The 23,523-nt window shown below is 53.1% G+C and overlaps 2 protein-coding genes across 3 annotated transcripts; both read left to right on the forward strand.

Annotated features, from left to right (window-relative positions):
- Window positions 1-6,315: 6,315 nt before the first annotated feature.
- FHL3 (four and a half LIM domains 3) lies at window positions 6,316-10,901 on the forward strand. The gene is made up of 5 exons (XM_054395251.1): window positions 6,316-6,501; window positions 6,583-6,757; window positions 7,320-7,489; window positions 7,667-7,853; window positions 9,080-10,901. Exons 1-5 carry the CDS (start codon window positions 6,346-6,348, stop codon window positions 9,229-9,231), a joined length of 840 nt encoding a protein of 279 aa, XP_054251226.1. The 5' UTR covers window positions 6,316-6,345; the 3' UTR covers window positions 9,232-10,901.
- Window positions 10,902-15,332: 4,431 nt separating this feature from the next.
- On the forward strand, window positions 15,333-22,639 carry SF3A3 (splicing factor 3a subunit 3). Of its 2 annotated transcripts, XM_054395285.1 has the most exons (17): window positions 15,333-15,428; window positions 15,515-15,562; window positions 15,759-15,811; window positions 16,272-16,377; window positions 16,835-16,907; window positions 17,287-17,378; window positions 17,743-17,825; window positions 18,191-18,329; window positions 18,673-18,741; window positions 19,038-19,105; window positions 19,310-19,417; window positions 19,706-19,775; window positions 20,347-20,511; window positions 20,620-20,730; window positions 21,292-21,382; window positions 21,772-21,827; window positions 22,415-22,639. In XM_054395285.1, the coding sequence occupies exons 1-17, from the start codon at window positions 15,333-15,335 to the stop codon at window positions 22,490-22,492; spliced, it is 1,506 nt and encodes a 501-aa protein (XP_054251260.1). In that variant the 3' UTR covers window positions 22,493-22,639. The 2 variants fall into 2 exon arrangements, with proteins under 2 accessions (XP_054251260.1, XP_054251261.1); XM_054395286.1 differs by lacking the exons at window positions 15,759-15,811; window positions 16,272-16,377.
- Window positions 22,640-23,523: the final 884 nt, after the last annotated feature.

A 23,523-nucleotide genomic window follows, 5' to 3' on the forward strand; every position in this document is an offset into this window, starting at 1 on the left:
CCAAGGGTGCTGAGGTTTCTTGCAGACCCAGCCACATTTGCTGGGGAGTCTGTAAGCTCAGCAAGGCCAGAACTCTTTCCATGTGCAGATAGCTGCATCTGTGTGTGGTCTCTCTAAGGTTTGTTGGTCTTCCTGAGAGACCTGGCCAGTCATTTATGGTAATTCAAAACTTTAATTCAAACTGTAAAGAATCATTGCTGCTTTCCAGACCTTTGGAGTGTGCCTGGTCTGGCAGAATTCAGCAGGTACTTAGACCAGGCAGCAGTGGTCATTTTCCACCCAGAATCAGCATTGCTGGTGTTACAAGAAATTGTGAAAGTTAGCCTGACCTCCTGGAAATTCATCCCCTCTCCTCCTCCCATAGAATATTGCTGATAGAGAAAATAAATATATTGGCAGGCATATTGTTCCATGTCACTAATGCATGCAGTGATAAAGATGCTTCCTGTGTCAGTCTGTTGTGTGGGGCAAAGACCAGCCCTTGCTGCACTCACTGTTGGGCTTTGTCTCCAGTAGAGTCTTCAATGTTCTCCTTGTGTTGCAACATCATTCTTCAGCTTCTCCCCTCTGCAGGAAGCTGGGTTTGGGTAGGATAGGGCTGGAACCCTCTTGCTCCATGCAGGCAGTGCTGTGGGTGAGGGCATGGCTCAGCCTTGGTGAGTCCTTGCCTCTGGCTGTGCTGCCAGGGTTTTGTGTGAGGCTGGCACAGTGGCAGGGGCTGTACCCTGCACCATGCCTGCACCCCATTGCTCACCTTGGTCTGGCTGTGATGTCTCTGGCACAGTTCTCCAAACAGTGCAGAGCTTCTGCAGGACTACTCTGGGTGGGCTGAGTGCTGGCATCAGGTGAGATGCCTTTGAGGTCAGACCTTTTGGGACAGTCATACCCCTAGCACTTGTCTAGGTCAGTATGCAGAGCTGTCAGGAGGAGCCCATGTGATGTGTGCTTGCTGTTTGCATGGAGGGTACCTCAGAAATCTCTTCTGAACAGCAGGAGACCTTCAATTTGCCATTCTAAGACTGTGTTAAAATCATGCAGTGCTGCAGGTCTACTCATGACCTCTCAGACGCTTTAACAGTTTCTGCCACTTCATCCTCTCCAAGCTGTGGGCATTTCCAGGAAGCTGCTCGCATTGCTGTGCAAGGGTGATTCTGACAGCACTTATGACATTTCAGCTGCAGGGTGTTGCCTTGCAGCTGTGCCAGCTGTTTTGCCAAATCTGTTTGCAAGAGCCCAGAGCAGCCCATGAGTGCTCTGGGCTGAGGTTTGCTAGGCAGAGCTCAGCACAGGCAGGTGCAAGTGGGCAGTCAGGGGCTGCGTGGCCTTGCACTGCTGCTACCTCCTCCCAGACTGACATTCAGCACCCAACACTGTCTGCAGCATCCTCCCTTTATGCCAGTGATGGGGACCTGCCAGGTGAGGTCCATGGCTGTGCCAATGGTCCCCACGTGGACTCTGCTCCTCACCATGCTAGAGCTCCCAGAGCAGCTCTTTTCCAAGCTGTCCCTGGAAGGCAGCTGGGAGGCAAGATCTGGTGGCAGGAGGTGTTGCAGGCAGGCAGGTGAAGGCTTGATGCAACACAGCTCTTCAGGGTGCTCAAAGCAAGCTGGGTCTGGCTGGGCTGCCCTGGTGAAGCACTGGGCACCTCTGGCAAGCTGCCTCCAGCCTCTCATTGAAAGCAGCATCTCCTGTAACAGCAGATGTGGGAGGTTGTTCACACTGTACCAGGGCTACAGCCACACTCCTGGGTTTGGGAGCAGAACAAGAGGGTACAGACAGAGGCAGTAGCATGAGGAGGTGTGCAGGAACACACCAGCACCCCAGGGAACTGGCCCCCACACCCAGTGAGAGCCTAGGCTGGCCCTGCTGAGCCCTGGCTGGGGTGTGCAGTGACCCTGAGAGATCTGCAAAAGCCATGTCAGGAAATGTGGACTGAAAAACGTTCCCAGCCTCACAGAGGGGCTGGAGCTGCTCCTCAGAGCAAGCAGCTGGTTTCCCTTTTAGGGTCGGTGGCAGGCAGAAACAATTTCAGGCAGATTCCAGGACCCATATTGGTTCTGCAAAGCCAAGAGGAACAAGAAGTGTTCTCCTCTTTTGACCTTGGAGCGTGTTGAGGACCGTCTTCCAAAGCCTTGTCCGTGGATGGTTTCATCCTTACATGGGGAAGGTTGGGCTGCCCCTGCCAGGCTGTGGCTTTCTCCTGCACGGCTCTTTAGGTGTGAGCTGCAGCTGCTTGAGCCACGTTTGGAGCACCCCAGGGAGGTGAGAACAGGCAACAACCTGACAGACAGTCAAAGGCAGGTCTACTCCTGTGTCCTGGGAAGATTAAGTGTTTCCCTAGGAATAGCCTGGTGTTGCCCTAGGATCACTTCGTGGAGCAGCTGGTTGTGACTGGACAACAAACAAACTGGTGTGATGTTACAGGGGGTGACAGGTTCCCCATACACATGAGACCTCTTGCTGAAGGAGTTTGTCCTAGCAGGAACTGTCTCAAAAGGCTGCTTAAACTCCTAAGTGGTTGTGTGCAGCACTGGACAGTCTGGGCTGCCTCCTTTACATAATAGTTCCCCAGTTTGTTGACACTGAAATTAATGTAATCATCTCCTGGGGCTGCTGCTGAACCATCTGCTGTGTTACTGCAGACAATGACACCAGGGTGGTGTGAGGTGCCTGTTACTCTCTAATTAGAAAGTGGACTCTGTTGTGTGCCCTTGACAAATTGCTGACCTTTCTCATACGTGAAACTATTCCGAGCTCTGTTCCAGACTGATCAGATTTGCGTCCTGGAGCACTTTAAATGTTGTTTGTGAGAGGAGCTCTTGTTCCCAAAGCTGTTTGTTCATGGGCACAGGAGAGGAACTGAACTTCCTTTCCTCCATGAGCACAGCTATATCTGTCCAAGGGAAGGGTAGGCAGCTGGCACACATATATCTGTTGTTTATTTTTGCCCTCAGACAGCCAGTGGGACAGCTGAGAGAATACCCCACAGCCAGCTCTGCTGTCCCCACCTAGGAGGGATCTGCTTCAGCAGACCTTTGTCCCGCAGGGCCCACAGCCATCTGGTAATGGGCAAACACAGGCTGGCTTTGCAAGTGCAATCCCAGCGTTTTAGGGCAACACCTTGGTTAGCATTTGAAGGCGTTGCTCAGCACACAGCTGATGTTTAAGGGTGGTGCAGATGGCAAAGTAATGAGCACATGCTAATGAGCACAGATAGCGACTGCCTGGATCATGCCTGCTAAATCTGAGCCTCCTTTTAATCTCTTATTTAACGCATTTTAAAACCCCAGCTCTTTTCCTTCATGGAGACAATTTCCAGGTTCCTCATCACAATCCCAGTGAAAACTGTGGGCTTTTATACCATTTCTTTTACTCTTATTTCTTTTGTCCCACTTTCCTCTTGCTCTGAGCAGTGCCATGCCCCCAGGGGTGAAGATGCAGAGTTTGCTTTGGCGTCGCACAGGGCTGTGACACCCCTGCCCAGTGCCGCTTTGAGACCAGAACAAAGAGAGCAAACAGCTTATCTAACACAAATAACCCTCAGCAAACTTCCTGGGCCTGTTCTTTTTTTTCCTGTGGACAAGGCAGCGTGGAGTCTGATCCCCAGGTTCTCAGCCATGTGACACTCGTGGGACTTGCCCTGCTGGCAGCCCCGATGGTGGCAGCGCAGACTGGCAGAGCTTGGTCACACCGGGAGCGACAGACGGAGGTGGGCTTTGGGGAGAGATTGCTGAAAGCAGAGGCAAGTGTGCCATGCTGCCTTAGGATCCTCCTTGGCACAGCCTTTTCAGAGGGTTTGTGTGGGTTTCACTTCCTCTTCAGCACTGCTCTGTGGTATGCACCCTGTGGCGCACATGGCACCACGGGGCACCCAATGCGGCACTGCCAGTGCATTGCCAGCCAAGGGCTTTGGCCAGCACACAGCTAGCTGTGGCTCCTGGTGGGCTCAGGAATGCAGCTTGGTGGTGGTGGTGGAGGGGAGGACTGGCACTGCCAGGAGCCTGGGTAACAAAAGGCATTGGGGACTGATAGGTCCAGTCACTCTTTCTAATCTCTGTTTTGATGATAGAGTAGCTCTGCTGCCCCAGGGGAGCAGGGTCTGCTCTGGCCATGCCACAACCCTGAGCTCTTGCTCTGGAGCTGATGCTCACATCCATAGCTCTCCTGTAGTTTGCTGCCTGGCACAGGTCCCATGAGTGCTCATGGAGCAAGGGCACAGCAGTGCTCTTGGGCTGCAGCTCCTGCCTCACTGGGGTGGTTTAGGGGTGTGAGAGCCCATCCCTGCTTGGTGGGTCTGTCCTGCCCACCCCCTGCTCCTGCAGCACAGGGAAATGATGTCTCTGGTTTTGAGTCTGGGGACAGCATCAGGTACAGCAGTGCTTAGGAGGCTGAGTCCATGTCACTGGTAAAACTCTAGGCTTCTCCATTCAAGTTGTTTTTCCTTCCCTCACGTTTTCTGAGGTCCTTTCACCCCATCTTGCAGGACCACAGAAATAGAGTAGAGCCCCCTGAGCAAGCATGGCAGCTCCCTACTCTGGCAGTGCCATGGCCTTCAGAAAAGGGGTGCTCATTAGAGACACACCTTGAAAAGTTTCCTTCAGCAGGGCTGGGAGGAGGAGGAGGGTGATTAATTTCAGTTTCTTTCACTGCCAGAGAGAAAGGTCCCAGGTGGCTTCAGGGAGCAAAAGCAAAGTGAGGTGGCAGAGGAGGTGGTGGTGGGTGAGAAGTAGCCAGAAGCCATGCAGGGTGCTGGGGATGTGGGAGCTGCCACACAGCTGGGCAAGCACCTCATGGAGTGCCCCAGAGGGAGCAGGCACTGCGAGGGGCCAGCTCAGGCTGAAGGCAGAGCTGGGGGCACCCTAGCACCCGCTGGGCTTGGTGGAGTCACAGGGGCACGTCGAGGACCTGCTGCTGCAGCCACAGCCATACATGCCAGGCTGCCCCACCGGAGGGCACAAGGTGGGCAGTGGTGCAGGCAGCGGCCAGGCAGCAGCTGGGTAAGGAGAGCATCTGAAAGGGACTTTGTTCCCCCACCGCTGGTCACGTAGCCATGTGGGAACAGTGAGGTTATTCAGCAGCAGCCCTATCGCACATACCAGGCTTGACAGCAGCTGGGAGCTGTGGCTTGACCAAGAATAGCCCTGGGGAGCTGCATGAGTCAGAGCTGTCTGGGTCGGCTCTTGCCCTGGGGGCTGCCTCCAAGCCTGGAGAGCCCTGAGGATGGAGGTGAGCTCCCTTGCCCCATTCAATGCTCAGCTGCAGGCTAAGCTGTAAGAGCTCTTTCTGAACTCTTTCTGAGTTCGTGAAGAAAACTGCAGCATGCAGCACTCTGCAGCTGACTGCAGAGACAACTCTGTGGGCTTGTCCACACTTGATAGCAACCTGTGTTAGAGAGGGGTGTGAGTTTGCAAGTGGAAAACTCCATATTTAGGAATACCCAGGTTAAACCAAACAGAAGGAAGAGACTCTTGTTCTGGAGTTAGTGCTCCAAAGAAAAGTGAAATGGTTCCATACACCTCTTGTCTGAGAGGGAGGCAAGATGTCTTATTTCCTGCACTCAAAACCCCAACACCTCTCCTGCTTATAAAGCCCCTGTCCTCCCCAACTCTTTCTCCCTGAAGAGTGTTTGTAGCTGGAGCAACATGTGCAGAATTATTTGCTGGGACGTGGCTTCATAGCCAGGCACAGCATGAGGTGCCTGATTTCTGCTTCCCTGCAGAGCAGCTGCTTTAAAGTCCTGGAGAAGTTCCAGAATTTGGAGCGCTGACAGCCCCATCAGGCAGAGCATCAGCTCACAGGCTCAGGAGGAATCTTGCCGTTGTTCCAGGGCCATGCTGGTGGCTCAGCCAGGTCTCTGAAGGGCTGCTTGGTAAACAGATCCCTCTCAAGGTGGCTGGCTCTCTGATGTGACAGTGGATGTGCACCCACACAGCGTGTAGGTGGTTCTGTTTGCAGTGCCAGATCAAAACTTTTCATGCTAAAAATCCTCCTTTTTTGGTCATCGTTTACACTTTGCTTGTGAGCAAGGAGGCGGACAGTGAGATGCTCAACTGCACCTTTTACATCTCTGGGTTCTGTGAGTGGTTCTTTGAACTTGATTATAAACCTGAAGTGAGACTTGTCCCAGACCCTGGCTGTGTGCAGGCTTTGTTGGGAACAGGGGCAGCAGCTCAGGTCTGTGCCCACTCCTGACAGCAGCTGTCGGTTGGCTCGGTGCAGGATCTGTGGTCCTTGCCCTCTGGAGACAGCAGGGCCGTGCAGGGGCACCTCGGGCAGCATAAGCTGGCACTGACCCAGCATCTCGCTCATCTCGTAGCAGGTGAAGGAGACCCTCAGACTGGCACCATGACAGAGTGCTTCAACTGTGACAACTGCAAGGAGTCCTTGTATGGGCGCAAGTACATCCAGATGGACAATGGCCCCTACTGCATCCCCTGCTACGACGCACACTTTGCCAACACCTGCAACGAGTGCAAAGAGCTGATTGGCCACGACTGCAGAGTGAGTAGGGGGCCCCCTGCCTGGGCAGGGTGGTTCCTGGTGGGTGATGGGTCCCCTCCTCACCCTGGCTGTCCTCCTCAGGAGTTGTACTACGAGGACCGCCACTACCATGAGCACTGCTTCCGCTGCTTCCGCTGCGACCGCTCCCTGGCCGATGAGCCCTTCACCTGCCAGGGCCAGGAGCTGCTCTGCAACGACTGCTACTGCAGCGAGTTCTCTTCCAAATGCGTTGCCTGTGACAAGACAGTCATGCCAGGTAGGAACTGCTGGGCTCTAGTGCTTCAGCTTCTGGTGCCAGTGGCAGCAAGGAGGAGAGATGAGCTTCTGCTTTTCTGCCCCACTGTCATTGCACAGAGTGGGATGGGCGCTTTTCTTGTTTGGTAAGACAGCAGGATCCTGAGCCGTGATCACCACAGCAGCCCTGGCTGCCTCGTCCCCCCTTCCATGGGGAAGTGAGCTGGGGAGGAGATCACAGAGGGTTTCCTGGGCGTTTTGTGCCAACAAAAAATGAGAGAATGATGGAAGGTGTGTGAGCGTCTCTGGAAATGGCCTGAGGCAAAGGAGTGTCTTTGTTTGGCCATTCTGGCACCATCTTCAGATGTAGGTTTCAACAGGCTCTTTACTTAGCCTGTGTGTCAGTGCTGGGGGCATGTTCCTGCAGCCCTCCCCACGCAGCCCTGGGGCCTCCCCTGTCCAGCTGCCTGCAGCCCTGTGCTGCCGTGGGGAGGGCAGGCACAGAGCCTGGTATGCAGGACCACAGTTTATCCTGCACAGCCTCCCTTGACCCCTCCTGTCACTGTGAATGCCTCTCTCTGCAGGGTCCCGTAAGCTGGAGTACAATGGGCAGACCTGGCACGAGCACTGCTTCATATGCAGCAGCTGCCAGCAGCCCATCGGGTCTCAGTCCTTCATCCCAGACAAGAAGGATTATTACTGTGTCCCCTGCTATGAGAGCAAGTTCGCTCCGCGCTGCACTCGCTGCAAAAAGGTACATGTGGCCTGACAGCCCAAAGCCCCTCAGTTCTCTGGCCCAGGACTATGTTCCTACTTCTGTCCGAGCCCCACCAGAGAAGGGGTCAGGTGCCAGCACCCCAGCCAGCTGCTGGTTGTGCGCTGCAGCCTGTTCCCTGTGCCCTGGTGTCACCAGTGTGCTCTCTTCCTGCAGACCCTGACCAAGGGAGGAGTGACTTACCGGGATGAGCCCTGGCACAAGGAGTGCTTCGTCTGCACAGGCTGCAAGACCCCCCTGGCTGGCCAGCAGTTCACCTCCCAGGATGATAACCCATACTGTGTCAAGTGCTTTGGGAACCTCTATGCCAAGAAGTGCAGTGCTTGCACAAAGCCCATCACAGGTGAGCAGGATGGCCCCAGTTACTGGGCACCTCTGCAGAGCAGGGAATGACCTACCTGCCCTGTTTGCAGGCATGATGACTTCTCTGGGTACAGCTGCCCTCTTGAGTGTAACCCAGGCCCCTATGATTCTTGGACATGTCTCAACCAGGCAGGGTTGCTCAAGTGTTTACAGGCACTCTAGGCCTCCCAGAGACAAATGCTGGGGAGTGCAAGGTGCCCTCAGGCATGTCCCCCACTGAAATACCCTCAAGGGACACAATGAGAGAGGATTTCTTTGTCGTAGTGGTCCTAGGGCCACATTTGTGCCTTCATCTGCATCTTTCAAAGCAGTGAACTGTGCTCCTTGGGAAGAATTCCCTCTGACCAGCAGTAAAGGCTCCCAGAATGAGCCATCACAGCATGACCTCCTGTCTCTAGCTTGCCTGGTTTGAGGCTGGTTGCCACGTTCTGTGGAAAGATTGCTCCCAGACAGGGCAAGCTGGACTTCCAGCCATAGCTGGAACAGCAACTGCTGCAGGGGAGTCTGGACTGGTTATACCTGCCTAAGACAGGGGAAGCAGGGGGTCCTCTTCTGTAGAAAGCCCTGAGGTGGTCAGGCCTCCTTCCTGTCCTCCCCCACTTGACCTTTCCCTTTGCAGCCTGTCTCTCTTGCTGCTGGGCAGGCAGGCAAAGCTGTGAATCAGCTCTGGTGACTCAGAGGATGACTCCAGCTGAGGACAGGGCAGCTTCTGGGCACCCCACTTCCCGTCTGGTCCTTATCAGGTTGTCACAGTACATGGGAGAAGGGTGTCACAGCCTACAAGTCCAGGCACTGCTGGCAGAGGAAGGAAGCTGCCTGTGGAGCCTCTGCAGAAGCCCTGGCCTGGGCTGGTAGCAGGAGGGCTCTTCCCAGGATTTCACTAGCACTGTCCCTAGAGAGAGCTGCTCCAGGCACTGCTGCCAGGACCTCCCCTCCTGACAGCCTGCTCCTTCACTCTGATGGTGCAGCTCTGTTCCTGCTCCTCTTTGGGGAGAAAATAGTGATTGTGGTCGGAGGATCTCAACCCTGCCTAATTCAGCATGAGATCATTTTGCTCCTCTCCGATACTGGCTGTGTTGGGTCCCACAGAGCAGCACTGCCTGTGAAGATCTGACTCGGAGATGAGCAGGCCGAGGCTCAGTCTGTGCAGGAAGCTTGTCCCCATTTCCCCAGGGATTCTGACTCTCCCCTTTGTCCCTCCTGCAGGCTTTGGCGGTGGTAAATACGTCTCCTTTGAGGACCGTCACTGGCACCACAACTGCTTTAACTGCGCCCGCTGCAACACCTCGCTGGTGGGGAAAGGCTTCATCCCCGACAACGAGGAGATCCTCTGCCGCGACTGCAGCAGCGACCTATGAGCCCCCCCGGGCACCGTGGGGCAGGGGCTTTCTCTGTTCTTCAGGTCTTTGTGCCAGACACCCAACAACATTTCAGGGGCAGGGCACAAGGCGCAGGAGATGGGGGCTGCCCCTGAACCGCAGTGTCGGGGGTCCCTGTGCTGCTCCCTGAAGGCTAGAGGATGCTACACTATGGCTCTGTGCGGAGCCAAAGCTGAATAAAGTTGAAAAAGGAGCTTTAAGACACACCCCCTTCCCCTCCCCCCCCAAATTATTTACTCTTTCCTTTTGCTTCCTGTCTGATAGAGCACGAGCAGGGCCCCAGCTGAACAAAGGGCAGCAGCGCTGGGCGGCTGGATCTGCACATTGGCAGCATCTTCCTGCTCTGTAGCACAGTGCTGACTTCTTGCCCCTGTGTGCTTCCCTTGCTCTGTGTGATAGAAGGCAGCAGCTCCTGGTTGTGTGGCTTGGCTGTGCTGGCCTGCAGAGCAGATGACTTTGCAGCACAGCCTTCCTGTATTCGTGGCCGGCCTGTGGTAACCTGGGCATGAAGGGCACTCTCTGGCCTGTTTGGGAAGTCTGGGAACAGCAGGCTGGAGTGTGGCCAGGAGAAGAGCATGTGTCCTACCAGATGGGATCTATCTCCAGATTTTTGTTGCCACTTTGCTGTTTGCAGGCCAAACCCTTTGCTCTGCATGTCTCTGTGGATGAGGAGCTCAGTTCATGCACAGATGGCTGTTGGCCTGCTAATGGTCCCTCCTGTGTGTGAAGGGTGGATGTGCCTGGTGAAGCCCTAGAGAGGGGCATGCTGAAGGCTGAGAGCACCAAGGCCTTTGCTCCTCCTCCATCACTCTCATGGGGGGCTGCCTCCCTGAGCCCAGCTACCATTGGCACCAGTAACTCACCAGACCTCCTCTTAACTCAGGCATGGGAGCTCGTCCTGTGGGATGTGGGATGGGAAGGTTAGCAGAGTACAGGGCTCCAGCAAAAACATCAGTTGAGGGGGCAGTTGGGGTGCCCACAGCTTGCTCCTGCCAGGGCTGAGTGTACCTGCTGCCAGCAGCTGCCCCCAGCCACACTCATCCCTTGCTGTGTCCCAAATGAGAACCAAAGCAAAGGTGGCACTCAGGCTGCCCTGAGGAAGGGCTTTGCATCTACCAGCTCCCTGCATTGGGCCTAATGTTGCAAAGCAGGACATCTTGAGCCGTCCCAGGCTCACACAAGGGCTTGAGCCCTCCTTGCCTGATGCTGAGCTGGCCCTGAGGCCCCTCTGCAGTGGGGTGCTCATGCCTGCTTTGTCTCTGCATCCTTTCACTTCTCTCTTGCTGGGGCACATATGCTGACTCTGCTTTCCTGCTCAGACACCCACGTGCTTTCTGAAAGCATCTTGTGTTTCTTTTGTACTTGTCATAAAATCTGTCATTTTGTAACCAACTGCAGGATGATGAAGGGGCTCCCCCTCTTACCCCGCCCCCCTCCCCCCCAGCTTTACTTAAGAACAGAGAATGTTATGCATGTTGAAGTGTTATTGACTCTGTATGCAGATCCTGGTTGAACCCTCATTTGAAAGCTTTGATGCAGGCAAATCAGAGTTTGTGTGTTTGCTGTTCTGAGGAGCTTGGACCAGTCTCTAGAAGGAAAGTGTCCTAAACCTCAGCCCCCTCTGTATTTCCTACGGTTTTATATAATAAACCGTTTCAGTGACACTTGGCTCTCCTGTGTTTTTCGAACAGCAGGCATGGGGCAGGGTGCTGCCCAAGTCGGTGCTGTGGCTCCATGCTCAGCCTGGTCCTCGCCCCAGTACCCACAGGACTCCTGCCTGCGGAGCCCTCCAGCATCAGCTGGACCAATTCCTTGGGTTATGGCAGAGGAGTGACAGCTCCAGGCTCCTGCTGTGGGGATGCAGTGGGTTCCTGGTGCCAGGGCTGTCTGTCTGTCCGTGCTTGCTGTCTGTCTGGGCCGGCTGTTGTGCAGGACAAGCCTGAGCAGGGCTCAGCCAGTGCCTCCGGGCTGGCTGTGGGGCCAGGCTCTGTGGCAGCCAGGCTGCTGCTGTGCTGCCAGAGCAGGTCGGGATCGCTGCGATGCCCGCTGGCATCCTGCTGGCATCCTTCCTCCCGTGATGTGTCGTCCACACTCAGGTGAGCTTTTGGGAGGAGGTTTTCATGGGGAAGCTGCTGTGGTCTCCAGTCGGGGTAACCGCGGTCTCCTCCGGGGGCGGTGCATGCTCGTTGCTCACTGGTAGCTGCTGGGAGCCGTTTATCCCCCCCCCACATCTGAAACTATTTTCCACAGATTCCTTTACATTTACTAACAGCTGCCACAACTTCCTCTGGGCTTGCCTGCTCTGGCCCCCAGCCCCCCGCTCCATTCCCCTGCACAGCTCCTGTGCTGGGTGCTGCTGGGGCTGCCTGCGGGGCCGTGTGGGACCTCGGAAGGGGCTCTCTGCGGGCACAGTCCTGGCTCCCTCAGAGGCTCCTGCTCTGGCAAGGCTTCGCAATAAGATTTTCGTTGCCGTTGCCACCCTGTGACCTGCGCCGGGCTCTGGTTTTGCTGCTGCTCGGCCCCGAAGGGTGAGTAAGCAGCTCCAGCCCGGGAGGTTTCCAGCTGAGCCTGTCCTCCAGCAGAAGCTCCACAAGCCCTTGTTTCTGCAGCGCTGTTTCCAGGGATTAACCACAAAAGGTTTCTGTACAAAGGGCCCCCGGGCTCCTCTTTCAGCAGCCTCAAGAGCCTCACGTTTTTAGCCAAAAAAGGAAATGACCCAGCTGCACGTAGCCCTGGAACATCTGGATTTTATCCCTGTCATGAATGGGTCATGGCTATGCACAGCCCAGTGCCTGATTTACGGGAGGGGGAGGCTGATGTCATGCACAAACATCCCCCGAGACTCCCGGAGTGCGGGTCTAAAACAGTCATGAAAATATCAGAAAGCAGAGAGGAGCAGTGCAGGGGGGCGGGGGTGCTGCACGGGGTGAGGGGGGAGCAGGGAAACTGTCTGTGAGTCCAGGGCAGCTCTTGGGGTGTGGAGAGAGGCCCTGGCATTAACCAAATGTGCCCACCCTGCCTCGCCTGCTCTGCAGGACCCCGGCAGGGGCTGCATTTGCAACCCCCATGGGCAGGGCCAGGGCCAAACCACTGCCTGCAGAGGGCCTAGGAAGGTGCCCCTGAAAGGCTGCTGGTCCTGGGCTGGGGCAAGTGCCAGGGTGAGAGCAGGGCCCTGCGGGGGGCTGGCTGATGCAGCTGCAGGGGTGAGGACAGGGTTAGGACAGGGTGCTCCTCAGTGCCTGGAAGCAACCTTCTGCCACAGCACAGGGCACCAGCAGCAGCTCAGCTCAACAGTGACAGCAGCTGCTCACTGATGGGTATGCAGCGGTGCCAGTGCTGGGCACATGCTTCCTCCTCTGGAGATGGACATGGCTGCTCCTGGCTCACTGCAGGCAGCAGTTTCAACTCCCAGAGGTTTGTTCTCTTTCCAGCCAGAGTTTCCCCAGAAGAGCTGAGCCATGGGTGTGTTGGGCACAGTCTGTGCAGGAGTGATGTGTGCGGGTGTCCCAGAGCTGCTGGGAGCTGCACGGATGGAGGAACTCTGCCTGCCAGAGGGCCAGGAGGGAAGGGCCAATTCCAGCTCCCAGCTGCCTGCTGACGTTTGCCCCTTCTCCAGCTGCACACAGGTCCATACAGCCAGTAATGCCTTGGCTCAGCTCTCCAAACCAAGCACAGACCTGCCTTGGCTGCTCCTGCATCACTCCAAGTGACTGGTCAGGAGGCTGCACCAGTGTTGGGTGAAGCTGGAGGATTTGGCTTGGCCCCACAGTGGTAACCAGGCAAGTCTCCAGGGCTGGAGGGAGAGCTGCCGTAAAAGGGTGAAGAGCTCTCCTTTGTCTCTAGTGTTAGGAGATGGGAATGTGGTTATAGCCAGGCTGAACCCTGCAGGCATCCCGTGAATACTCCCCCAGGTCTTTTTTATTGTCCCTTTGTTCCCACCCTGTCAGGGCAGTGCCTAGTGAAGGTCCTGAGGGGGTGGGGAAGGAGCTCAGCATAGCTTGGCTTGTTCCCATGATCCCACCTTTCCTTCCAGGAAAACTGATACCCTCCGAATATCTGCCCCACAACCATCTGCACAAAGGCTGCTGCTGTGGCACATGGCACCAAGGGGCTGCAGTGCTGTCTCAGGACCAAAAGGCACCTTCTGGAGCAGCCTTCTCCCACCAGAGCAAACCTTCTCCCGTTGTGCTGCCATCAAGGGTGTGAGGAGGGAGGCCACACAGGGGCTGGTCTTGTCCAACTTCAACCCTCTTAACACCCAAAATAAAGAAGCTGGATGGGACATTGCTAGATTTCAACTCTCTCTCTTTGCAGCCATGAAGTTTCAGGAAAGGGGAAATGGAAGAACACTAAGTCCAGAATCTTATCTCTGTTTTTATTTTTAGAGAGGTATTACATGAGGAAGAAATGACGTACTTTGGGGCAGGCTGTCGTGCAAGGGAGTGCTTGAAGACCATATTCTTACCTTCAGTATCATTCTCTCCTCAGTGAATGGCTGCTCCAAGAGCAGAGTCACGTTTGTCTGCCATAATTAAGTCAATTTTATTTTTTTTTTTTTTTTAGTTGATGTTGCTTTTGGCTTGAAGTAATTTATCATGCATTGTAGAAAAAGATGAATAATTTATTTGTGAGTTAAAATTTAATTACAGCTTTGCATTTGGCAAAGTGGGGGCAAAGCACTGGCACAATCTCTCCTGGGCATTTAGGGTGGATCTGAAGAAGGCAATTAAAATCCAAATGAAAGTGGAAGGTTGCAGCCACCATTTCTGTGGGAGGACTTCCACCAGGATCACGACAGTCAAGCACAGTCATGTTGTTGAAGCTTGTTAGGCAACAAATGTCTGCACTTCCCAGATACCGAGGGCAACAGCTCTGACCTGTGGGAGCTGGTGCAGGCTGTGCACCAGATCCAACATGCTGATTCCTTTCAGGCATGTTCCAGGTCAGACTCTGATTCATGGCCATGTAATGCTGCTGGAGCCTGTCAGCCCTGCCAGCTGCTGGTGTCCCACCTGCAGGCATGGGGAAGGTGCAGGGTGCTGGCCATGGGGCTGGGGTGCTCCGGCAGGCAGGCACCCGCTCACCCACCCTGATGGGCCTCTGGGTCTGGCCAATGCATCTCCCTGTGGCCTCAGCAGTGAGGGGGACACTGTGGGCCACCAGGTGTGTGCCAACGTGGGACGCTGAGCCTGTTACTAACAGCACTGGTAGGAAATGGTGGGAAAAGGGGTGCCAGGGAGCTTTACAAGCCCTTCTGCAGGCTCTAGTTGTGCAGATTCTGTCATGATGAGCCTGGGCTTTGGATTCCCCAGCTCCTCTGACCCAGCCTGTGGCTGCAGTGTGCCCGGTGGATACCACCGAAGTCTTCAGGCCTGGGAACCCCCTGCTCCGCTGGCCTCAGCCCTGCTGCTGCTCTTTCTTGAGCAGGCAGAGAACAGGCAGCAGTTCCCACGGGGCACTGCCGAGTTGACAGCTTGCGCAGCTGCATGGAGCTGGCATGTGTCACCCGGCCATGGCCGAGCAGCCCCCGTGGCACAGGGCCGGTTCTCCACGTGCCGGTGGGCAGCCCAAAGCCCCCAACTCCGGGGGGTTTCGTTCAGCAGCCGCCGCGCTGGCAGGGACTCACGCCAAGCCGCACCGCTGGAGCCCCCCCGCGGCACCGAGCAGGGCTAGGGATGGCCAATGACGCCCACGGCTCGTCATGAGGGTAGCCGCAGGAGCCGCGAGGAACCGGCCCGGTCCCACCTGCGGGATGGCGACCCACCGGCCTGAGATGGCTCCGAGCCGCAGGGGCACAGCCGGGTCAGAGTCGCCTCCTGCCGGCAGGCTTGAGGCTGCGCCTCTGCAGGCCGTGCATTGTGGCCCGACGCTGGCCCCTGCCCCAGGACCGGCCCATCTCCTCCAGCACCGGACACCGGGGCTGCTCCCGTCTCGCCACAGCGCGGCCGGGCCGGAACCTCTGCACCAGGCGCGGAGGGGGACCGGAGCCTTCCCGCAGACACAACCGTTCCGGAACCTTCCGGCAAGGCACAGGCGGGACCGGAAGTGAGGAACGGCGGCTTCCGGCGGAGCGCGGGACGATGGAGACCATCCTGGAGCAGCAGCGGCGGTACCATGAGGAACGGGAGCGGCTCATGGACGTGATGGTGAAGGAGATGCTCACCAAGAAGTCCACGGTGAGCCCGGGGCCGCGGGGACGGGGGAAGGATGGTGGCAGCGGCCTAGGCCCTCACTTGGACTGACTCTTCGCCTCTTCCCGTAGCTCCGCGACCAGATCAACTCGGACCACCGGACGCGGGCCATGCAGGATGTGAGTGCACCGGGAGCGGGGCAGGGTGGGCGGCGGTCCCGGCAGGCCTAGGGTGGGCCCCGTCGGTGTCCCCGAACCGCGAGACAGCGCGGGGCAGGCCGAGCCTCTGCCTAGCGCTGCTACAGCGCCGGGGACTGAGCGGGTCTTGGCCCTGATAACGTCCTATGGCATTTGGGGCTTTCTCTTGTTTTGTTAGAGGTACATGGAAGTGAGCGGCAACCTGAGAGACCTGTATGATGACAAGGATGGGTAAGTGCTTGTACAAACACCTCTGCTACGTGTTCTTTGGGATCTCTGCAGGATGTGTTCTGCAGGTGAAGAACTCGGGGGGATCTTTTCAATGAGTTGTTAATATGTGGGAAGCAAGGCAGCACTGTGAAACCAGGAAAAAATATTCAAAACAGTATCCTGGAGCGTGATCCAGGTTACACATTGGATACATGCATGCTGGATGTACACACTCTGTTGTTTTCTTGGCTTAAGTCATGGGGGAAGCCCTGAGTTGCCTTGAAGGTTTCTAAGTGGAGACCACAGCATGTGACCCAGAACCTCAAACTGAGAACCTGGTGGGTTGTGAGAGCTGATGTGGTGGTCTGAGTGTTTGCAGTCAGTCTGACCAGAGCTTTGTGTGAGCAGAATGCAGCAGTAGACTTGGAAAAAGCTGTATCAGTGCCAAGGTTTTCTCCTTCCTGTTTTCATGACCTTGTAGCTTACGGAAGGAAGAGCTCAGTGCCATTTCGGGGCCAAATGAATTTGCAGAATTCTACAACAGACTGAAGCAAATTAAGGAGTTTCACCGGAAGCACCCCAATGAGGTCAGTAGTTACTTGCTTCACAGGAGCTGGTGATTTGTGGCCTACTGGATCTCATCCCTGGCAATTAACAGGCTTCCCCCCCAGTTTTATTGTCTTAGTATATAAATATTAAAATCACTCAAACTTCATTTAAGAAGAGAAGATGCCTGTGGTTAGGTGGTGTGTCAGAGGTCACTTGTCAGCTCCTGTGGGAGTGATGTGGGCAGGAGAAGACATGAGGTGCTGGTGGTGTTCTCTGCTCACAGCTCAGGGACAGCTGAGCTGGTGTCTGGTTTTGCCTTTTTTTCTGCTGGCTGAAGTCAGACTTGTGCAACATTAATGGTGAAGCAATGTTTTGGAAACCTTTCCAGTTGCCAGTCTTATTGCTTGCAGTTGTTTTATTGTGATCGTGTATTAATTATTCTGGGACATGAGCTGAAGTAATAATTCCTTGTGTGACTTTTGTCTGTCCTTGAAGATCTGTGTTCCAATGTCTGTGGAATTCGAGGAACTGTTGAAAGCTAGGGACAACCCAAGTGAAGAAGCTCAGAGTAAGTTTGGAGTTTTTTCTCTGGGGCCAGTTGAAGTGAAAATGCAGTGCTTTCTTCAGAGGAGTTTGGCCTGGTTTGCATGTCTCAGAGATCTGCTTGCTTTTGACTAAATAACTTCTTCCAGTTGCTCTTGTGTCATTCAAATTCTTTTGAATTGGATTCTGCAGCCCTTGGGGCATCCACAGTAGCAGTGCCTCTCCCAAAGCCTGCCCTGGTGTGCTCACACAGAGGAGCATTCAGATGTATCCCACTTGTGTTGTAAACACCTTCATTAAGCATAAATTAGTCCCCAGTGAAGGCTTCTCAAATTTTGAAGCATATGTGTTATAAGTAGGGGAGGTTGAGCTCATACTAAAGCTCTTCTTGATCATCCCTACAGATCTGGTGGAGTTCACAGATGAGGAAGGGTATGGGCGGTACTTGGACCTGCACGACTGTTACCTCAAGTACATTAATCTCAAGTCATCTGAGGTAAGTGGCCCCTGTTGTCTGGGCAACTTCAGTGCTTAAGGGTGAGGGGTTTTGGGTTTTTTTTTTGGTAGGTTCATGATTGATTGGGTTTTTTTCTTGTGTAAAGTTTATTTCTGATAGCTATTCCAGAGTCACTTTGTTGCACAGCGAGCTTGACAGCATCTGAATTCCCAATGCTGTTTTGTGACTCTCCTCTTGCTCTCCTCAGCTGAGATCTGTCTGTCCTAAAGCCTGTTTCCTGCAGAGTGTCAGTGCAGAGAACCTGAGTGGTGGCATGAGCTAGTTCCTGTCTTCTGGTCTGGGAGCTGGGGGTTAATTTGGCTGCACATGTCTGAAGTCTGACCCAAGACTTTTTCATCTTTAGAAACTGGACTACATCACCTACTTGTCTACATTTGACCAGCTCTTTGATATTCCCAAGGAGAGGAAAAATGCTGAATATAAGAGGTGAGCCTTTTTGCCTGCCTGCTTCTTTCACAACAGTTGAGGAGGAGGAATTTGGTTCATCAGTGCAGAGCTGCTAAGAGCAGCTAACAGTCAAACTTAACCTGCGTACGTTGGGTCACTGAGCTTTACTAACTCAGCTGCCTGAGCCCTGAGATGACACACAGCTCAGCATGAGCATGAAAGCCACTTCCTACTCTGTGGAAGGAACTTACTTTGTCCTTGTAACTGCTGCATCTGGAAGCTGTGTTGAAAAGTCTTGATGACTGCCCTTTAGAGAGCTAGAGGCTAAATTGTGTTCCACAGGTGTGGTTAGAGAAACACCGTAGAGGTTGGTGTTGAATTACCTGTGCTCATTTCTCTGCTAGGTACCTTGAAATGCTTCTTGAGTACCTGCAGGATTACACAGACCGAGTGAAGCCTTTACTGGACCAGAATGAACTTTTTGGGAAAATCCAGACAGAGTTTGAGAAGAAGTGGGAAAATGGAACCTTCCCTGGCTGGCCGGTGAGCAGTGGTGAAGCCCCTGGGAATGCTTCTGTGTTCATGAAGGGGTTTCTGTGACTCCTTTGGGTGAAGTCACCTCTGAGGTGACGTTTCAGCAGCATGGGGTGCAGTTGTGTATCACAAGGATGCAGTTTAATACTAACTTGAATTTGAGAACCAAGTAACCCATTTGAAACTGGCCTTTTTTAGGTTTATTTATTTTGTATCTTTCCCATTGTTTCTTTGGTCAGATCAGTGAGAGACTCTTTCTCTGTGAACAGACTTGCTCTTGGGGCTGGGGTATTGTACTGCATGAGGTGCTGCAGGATGTCACAGAGATCTTGTGTGTGGTTTTTCTTGACAGAAAGAAACTAGCAGTGCACTCACTCATGCTGGAGCCCACCTGGACCTCTCAGCGTTTTCCTCTTGGGAGGTAATGCTCTCAGTGCTCTACTCTGAGTGTCAGCAGCTAGAAGCTTAATCATTTTGTTTCTTTTAATAACTTCATTTGCTGTGCTTTCGTCTCTGGCTCTGTGCTTTCTGGATAAAACTGATTCTGCTGATGACTTAATTTCTGCCCATTCCTTATTTTTCAGCAAGGAGTGGTGCAACCTTGACAAACCTTTCTTTAATACTGTTCATCTTTTGGAATGAGTTAGAGAGGACATACATCTGTATTGTATTTGTTTCATAGCTCTTCCCTTACTGTGATTTGCTTTAATTGAGCAGGAATTGGCCTCCTTGGGACTGGACAGGTTAAAATCAGCTTTGCTGGCCCTGGGACTAAAATGTGGCGGGTAAGATGCCATCCTCTTACAGTTCCTTTTAAGTTCTTGAGGTCTTCTGGCTTAAATTCCTTTATGGAATACCTGCTTTGTCATTTCTGTTTTACAAGAATTACCTTAATGACGTTTGAAAGACATCTTGTAGCATGAATTCAGACAGCTCTTGGGAGGTGTAACACTCTGGTTTGGACTCCTCTCCTCCCCTCTTCTCCACAGGACTCTGGAGGAGCGTGCTCAGAGGCTTTTCAGCACTAAAGGCAAATCCCTGGAAGCACTGGATGCATCCTTGTTTGCTAAAAACCCAAAGACAAAAGGCAGCAAAAGGTGAGTTCCTAAAGGCCATTCTGAGGCTGATGTTGTTCTCCTCACCTGGATGAGAAGTGTCCTGTAGACATTGTTCTCATGCAGTTCTGACAGAGATTCTTTGAGCATTAGAAGCTTTTCATGTTGGATCAAGTAGTCCTGAAGCAGATGGAAGATCCCAGAGCTGGGCTCATGTTCAGTTTACAGGAACTGTTGTACACTCACCACATGTGTCCTCAGGGGTTCTGAGTCCACAGGATGTTTGCAGTTTGGGAATGGGCTTCACGAAGTTTCTTTATCTATTTCCAGAGACACTGAAAGAAATAAAGATCTTGCATTCCTGGAAGCTCAGATTTATGAATACGTGGAAGTTCTTGGGGTAAGGATTTTTTATTTGGTCATTGAGCTTTTAGTTTCAGAGCTGTCAAATAGTGGCTGAAAGGTCATGCAGACCTTTACCCAGTGCTTTCATGTGCATGTTCTCTTCAGGAAGCCTGGCTTGTCTTTTTTTTTTTGTTGTTGTTGTTTTTTTTTTTTTGTTGTTGTTTTGTTTATTTATTTACTTATTTCTTCTCTTCTTCCTCTGGTTCATGCCTGTCACAGGGCATTGCAAACCCTTCTCTGCTTTGCCTTGACACTTTCCTTAAGTCCTTGCCTCTGTTTGGGTTGATTGCTCTTACCTGCTGTTAGATGTCACCTGGGAGGTGCTGATGGTTCACAGAATCACAGAATTAACCAGGTTGGAAAACACCTTCAAGATCATCAAGTCCAACCTATCACCCAACACATTCTAATTAACTAGATCATGGCACTAAGTGCCGTGGTTAGCACAGTGGTTTCAGTCTTTGGAAGTAGGAAATGTTAACACTAAAAACATAAGTTGTTAAGTAAGTAAGATGAGAGTTCTTTTGTCACTGACATGTCATGTGAACAATTCCCTCTCACTCCAGGAGCAGAGGCACCTCACTCACGAGAACGTGCAGCGTAAGCAAGCACGGACAGGGGAAGAGAGGGAGGAGGAGGAGGAAGAGCAGATAAGTGAGAGTGAGAGTGAAGATGAAGAAAATGAAATCATTTATAATCCTAAAAATCTGCCTCTTGGCTGGGATGGCAAGGTAAGGGTGATTGTCAGGTGTGGGGCAGTGGGAGCTGTCCCCGACCCCATCTGCTCCTGTGCCTAACCCCAGTGTTCATCCTGACCTGTGTTTCTCTTTGCCCCTCAGCCCATCCCATACTGGTTGTACAAACTCCATGGGTTGAACATCAACTACAACTGTGAGATCTGTGGTAACTACACCTACAGAGGGCCCAAGGCTTTCCAGCGTCACTTTGCAGTGAGTAAGGTTTTGCTACAAACTCTCAGTGCATGCTCAGAGATCATTATCATCAGTCAGACACTGGGTGCCCAGGGACAGTGCTTCATCTTCTCAACTGTGGATCTGGGCTGTGCTGCAGGGCCCTGTGATGGGAGCTGGACACGATGCAGGGCATGCCCAGATCTCTTCTGCCACTGTCTATGTGATCCCTTCTTGTTTGAACACCAATTCCAGTATCCAGGTCTGATGGGTGCAGAGTGCCTGTTGACTGCCAAGTGTGTTTTGACTGTGTAAAATGCACACAAAATATTTTTGCAGAGGTTCTTAGGATGGGTATTTTGATAAGTGTGCTGGTTTGAGGCCAGCCAGAACATCTCTTGCCCCGAAAGGGACAAAAGAATGACACACACAAACGGACTGGAGAGTGATGGAAAGTTTAAATGGAAAAGCGATTGGTGAAACTACAGAAAAACTACACAAACCATCACAATAAGATTTGTTTCACTCTGTCCAGATGTGGAAGTCTCTTTAGCCAAGGTGTTCCCTTCGTGCTCTGACCACTTGCCTCTCTCTTCCCAGGAGTGGAGGCATGCTCATGGCATGAGGTGCTTGGGCATTCCCAACACAGCTCACTTTGCCAACGTCACCCAGATTGAGGATGCAGTCTCATGTAAGTGGTGATGGCAGAACAGGGAAGGTGTCATAAGAAGCTTCATATTACCTCTCAAGAGAAATTTGTCTTGCATTATGACCAGAGAGTGGTTTGGGGAAAGAGGGTAAAACACATGGTGCATGTGAGATGGTCTGAGGAAAAGCTCCCAGTTCCTTCTGAGGAAGGAGAGTGGCTTTTGTCTTCATGGGATACCTGCAGGAGTAGATGTTTGCTGGGACTGTGCCTTTCAGTAAAGCATGTAGAGGAATGGTGAATTCACAATGGGTGTCAGATGCATTCCTGAGCTGCTAAGTGACAGGGTTTAAAAAAATCTCATCTATGACTAGTTTAAAAACTGCTACTGCAAGAGAAACAGCATCAGATCCTGTGTGACTTTGTACTTACAGTGTGGGCAAAGCTGAAACAGCAGAAGGCTTCAGAGAGATGGCAGCCTGATACAGAGGTGAGACCTTCTAGAACACTGGTCTGTCCCTAGTCTTGTGTATTGTGGGAGTCCTCCCTGACCTCACATGAACTGTCTGGCTCTGACATGAGAATTCCTGAGGGAATCCCCAGTGCTGGAGGGATGTCAGGACCCTGCACTGCTGATTGCGTGGCTCCTGCTCATGGTGGTGTGAGAAAAGCACTTCTTGTGCTGTGCTGGAAAGCAGCTCTGATGGGACAGATTAATCCTTCTGTAAGGATCTTTACAGCACTGATGTCATCTTGCTGGGAGAGAAGGAAAAGGAGCTGTGGGGAGCAGAATGCTCACACCAATGCCTTCTTGTGAATTTCTGCCTCTAGCCATTGTTCAGCAGTGTGCAAGGCAGCCTGTGGGGAGTGCATGCAGCCTGTGGGGCAGCTGTGGATGTCCTGACTCTGAGTAAGCTCCTCTCATGGGTAGATCACTGCAGACCTTCATGTGGAGAGGTTCTTGCAAGGCAGGGTGGATGTTGTTAGGCAGTGCTGCTGGAGCTGCAATTCGAATGCTGTAGGACAAGCTGAGTCAGGCTGTGTCCAAGTGTCTCTAAATTGTTCATTCTGTTCTAGGAGGAATATGAGGATTCCAGTGGGAACGTGGTGAATAAAAAGACCTATGAAGACCTGAAACGCCAAGGGCTGCTGTAGTGCTGAAGGATTTCACCCCTGAAAAGCAGGAGGAGTGCCAGCAGCTCTGACTTCCCTTCAGTTTCTGGATTTTGTATGTGCATGAGTATAGATTTCAAGGATACTTTATAGAGTCAATTTTTAGTGAGCCCCCTTGTGAAAAGCAGACTTGTGAGGTTATTTTATATTAAAAAAAAAAAACCAAACCAACAAACCCCACCTTGAAAAATAAAACTGATTTTAATTTAGGAAGCGCTGAGAAGTTTGTCTTCTTTTCTGTGCTGGAAAGAAGAGATTTGGTTCTGGTGTCCTCTAAACGATTTGTATGCAGTCTGTGCTCTCAGAAACCAACCTGACCCTCTTCTGGTGGGGTTTCATTTTGGCATGGAGCTGTGTGACATCTCTACCTCCACAGCAGGGCTGTTTGCATCTCCAGATGCTGCAGAGCAGCAGGTGACAAACGCTTCCCCTGGGTGCTGGTTTGCGCAGCCGATGGTTGGCAGGGGTGGGGCTGGTTGCTGGCCCCAGGGCTGAGGCTGGTGCCCAGTTGCTGTGGGTGCTTAGCTGCACTGCTGGCAGTGGCTCAAGGCTTCGGGGAGCAGAAAGGGTGAGTCAGTGCTGTGGGCTCCTGCCCTGCTCTGGGAATGTTCTCCTTGGGACAGGGCTGTGCCTGGTTGGGGTTCGCTCCTGGCCTGCCCTGGGGCTGGGCTGTGGGAGTGGTACCCTACTCAGCACCATTGTCCAAACCTGCTCTGGGTGGTGGCTGCTCTGGTGTGGAAGGTGAGAGAGATGCCAGCTTGAGTTGTCTCTTTCACTCTGAATGGCCTCAGTGGTCGCCACACAAGCTTCAGCCCCTCTGGTCCTTGGGGAGTGCTGACTGGGGCTCGGTTATGTGACAGGAGGGGAGGGCTTACAGCCCTTGGAGGTGCAGCTGCCCTGGGCTGGCAGGGAGGCAGACACACAGCGATGGGCAGGGGGGAAGGACATGAGTGTTTGTTGTGAGCTAACAGAAATGTTTGAGTGTTGGCAGCACGATGGCTCTTCATGATCCA

The sequence above is a fragment of the Indicator indicator genome, chromosome 33 (assembly GCF_027791375.1).
Source record: "Indicator indicator isolate 239-I01 chromosome 33, UM_Iind_1.1, whole genome shotgun sequence".
NCBI classification, from domain to species: Eukaryota; Metazoa; Chordata; class Aves; order Piciformes; family Indicatoridae; genus Indicator; species Indicator indicator.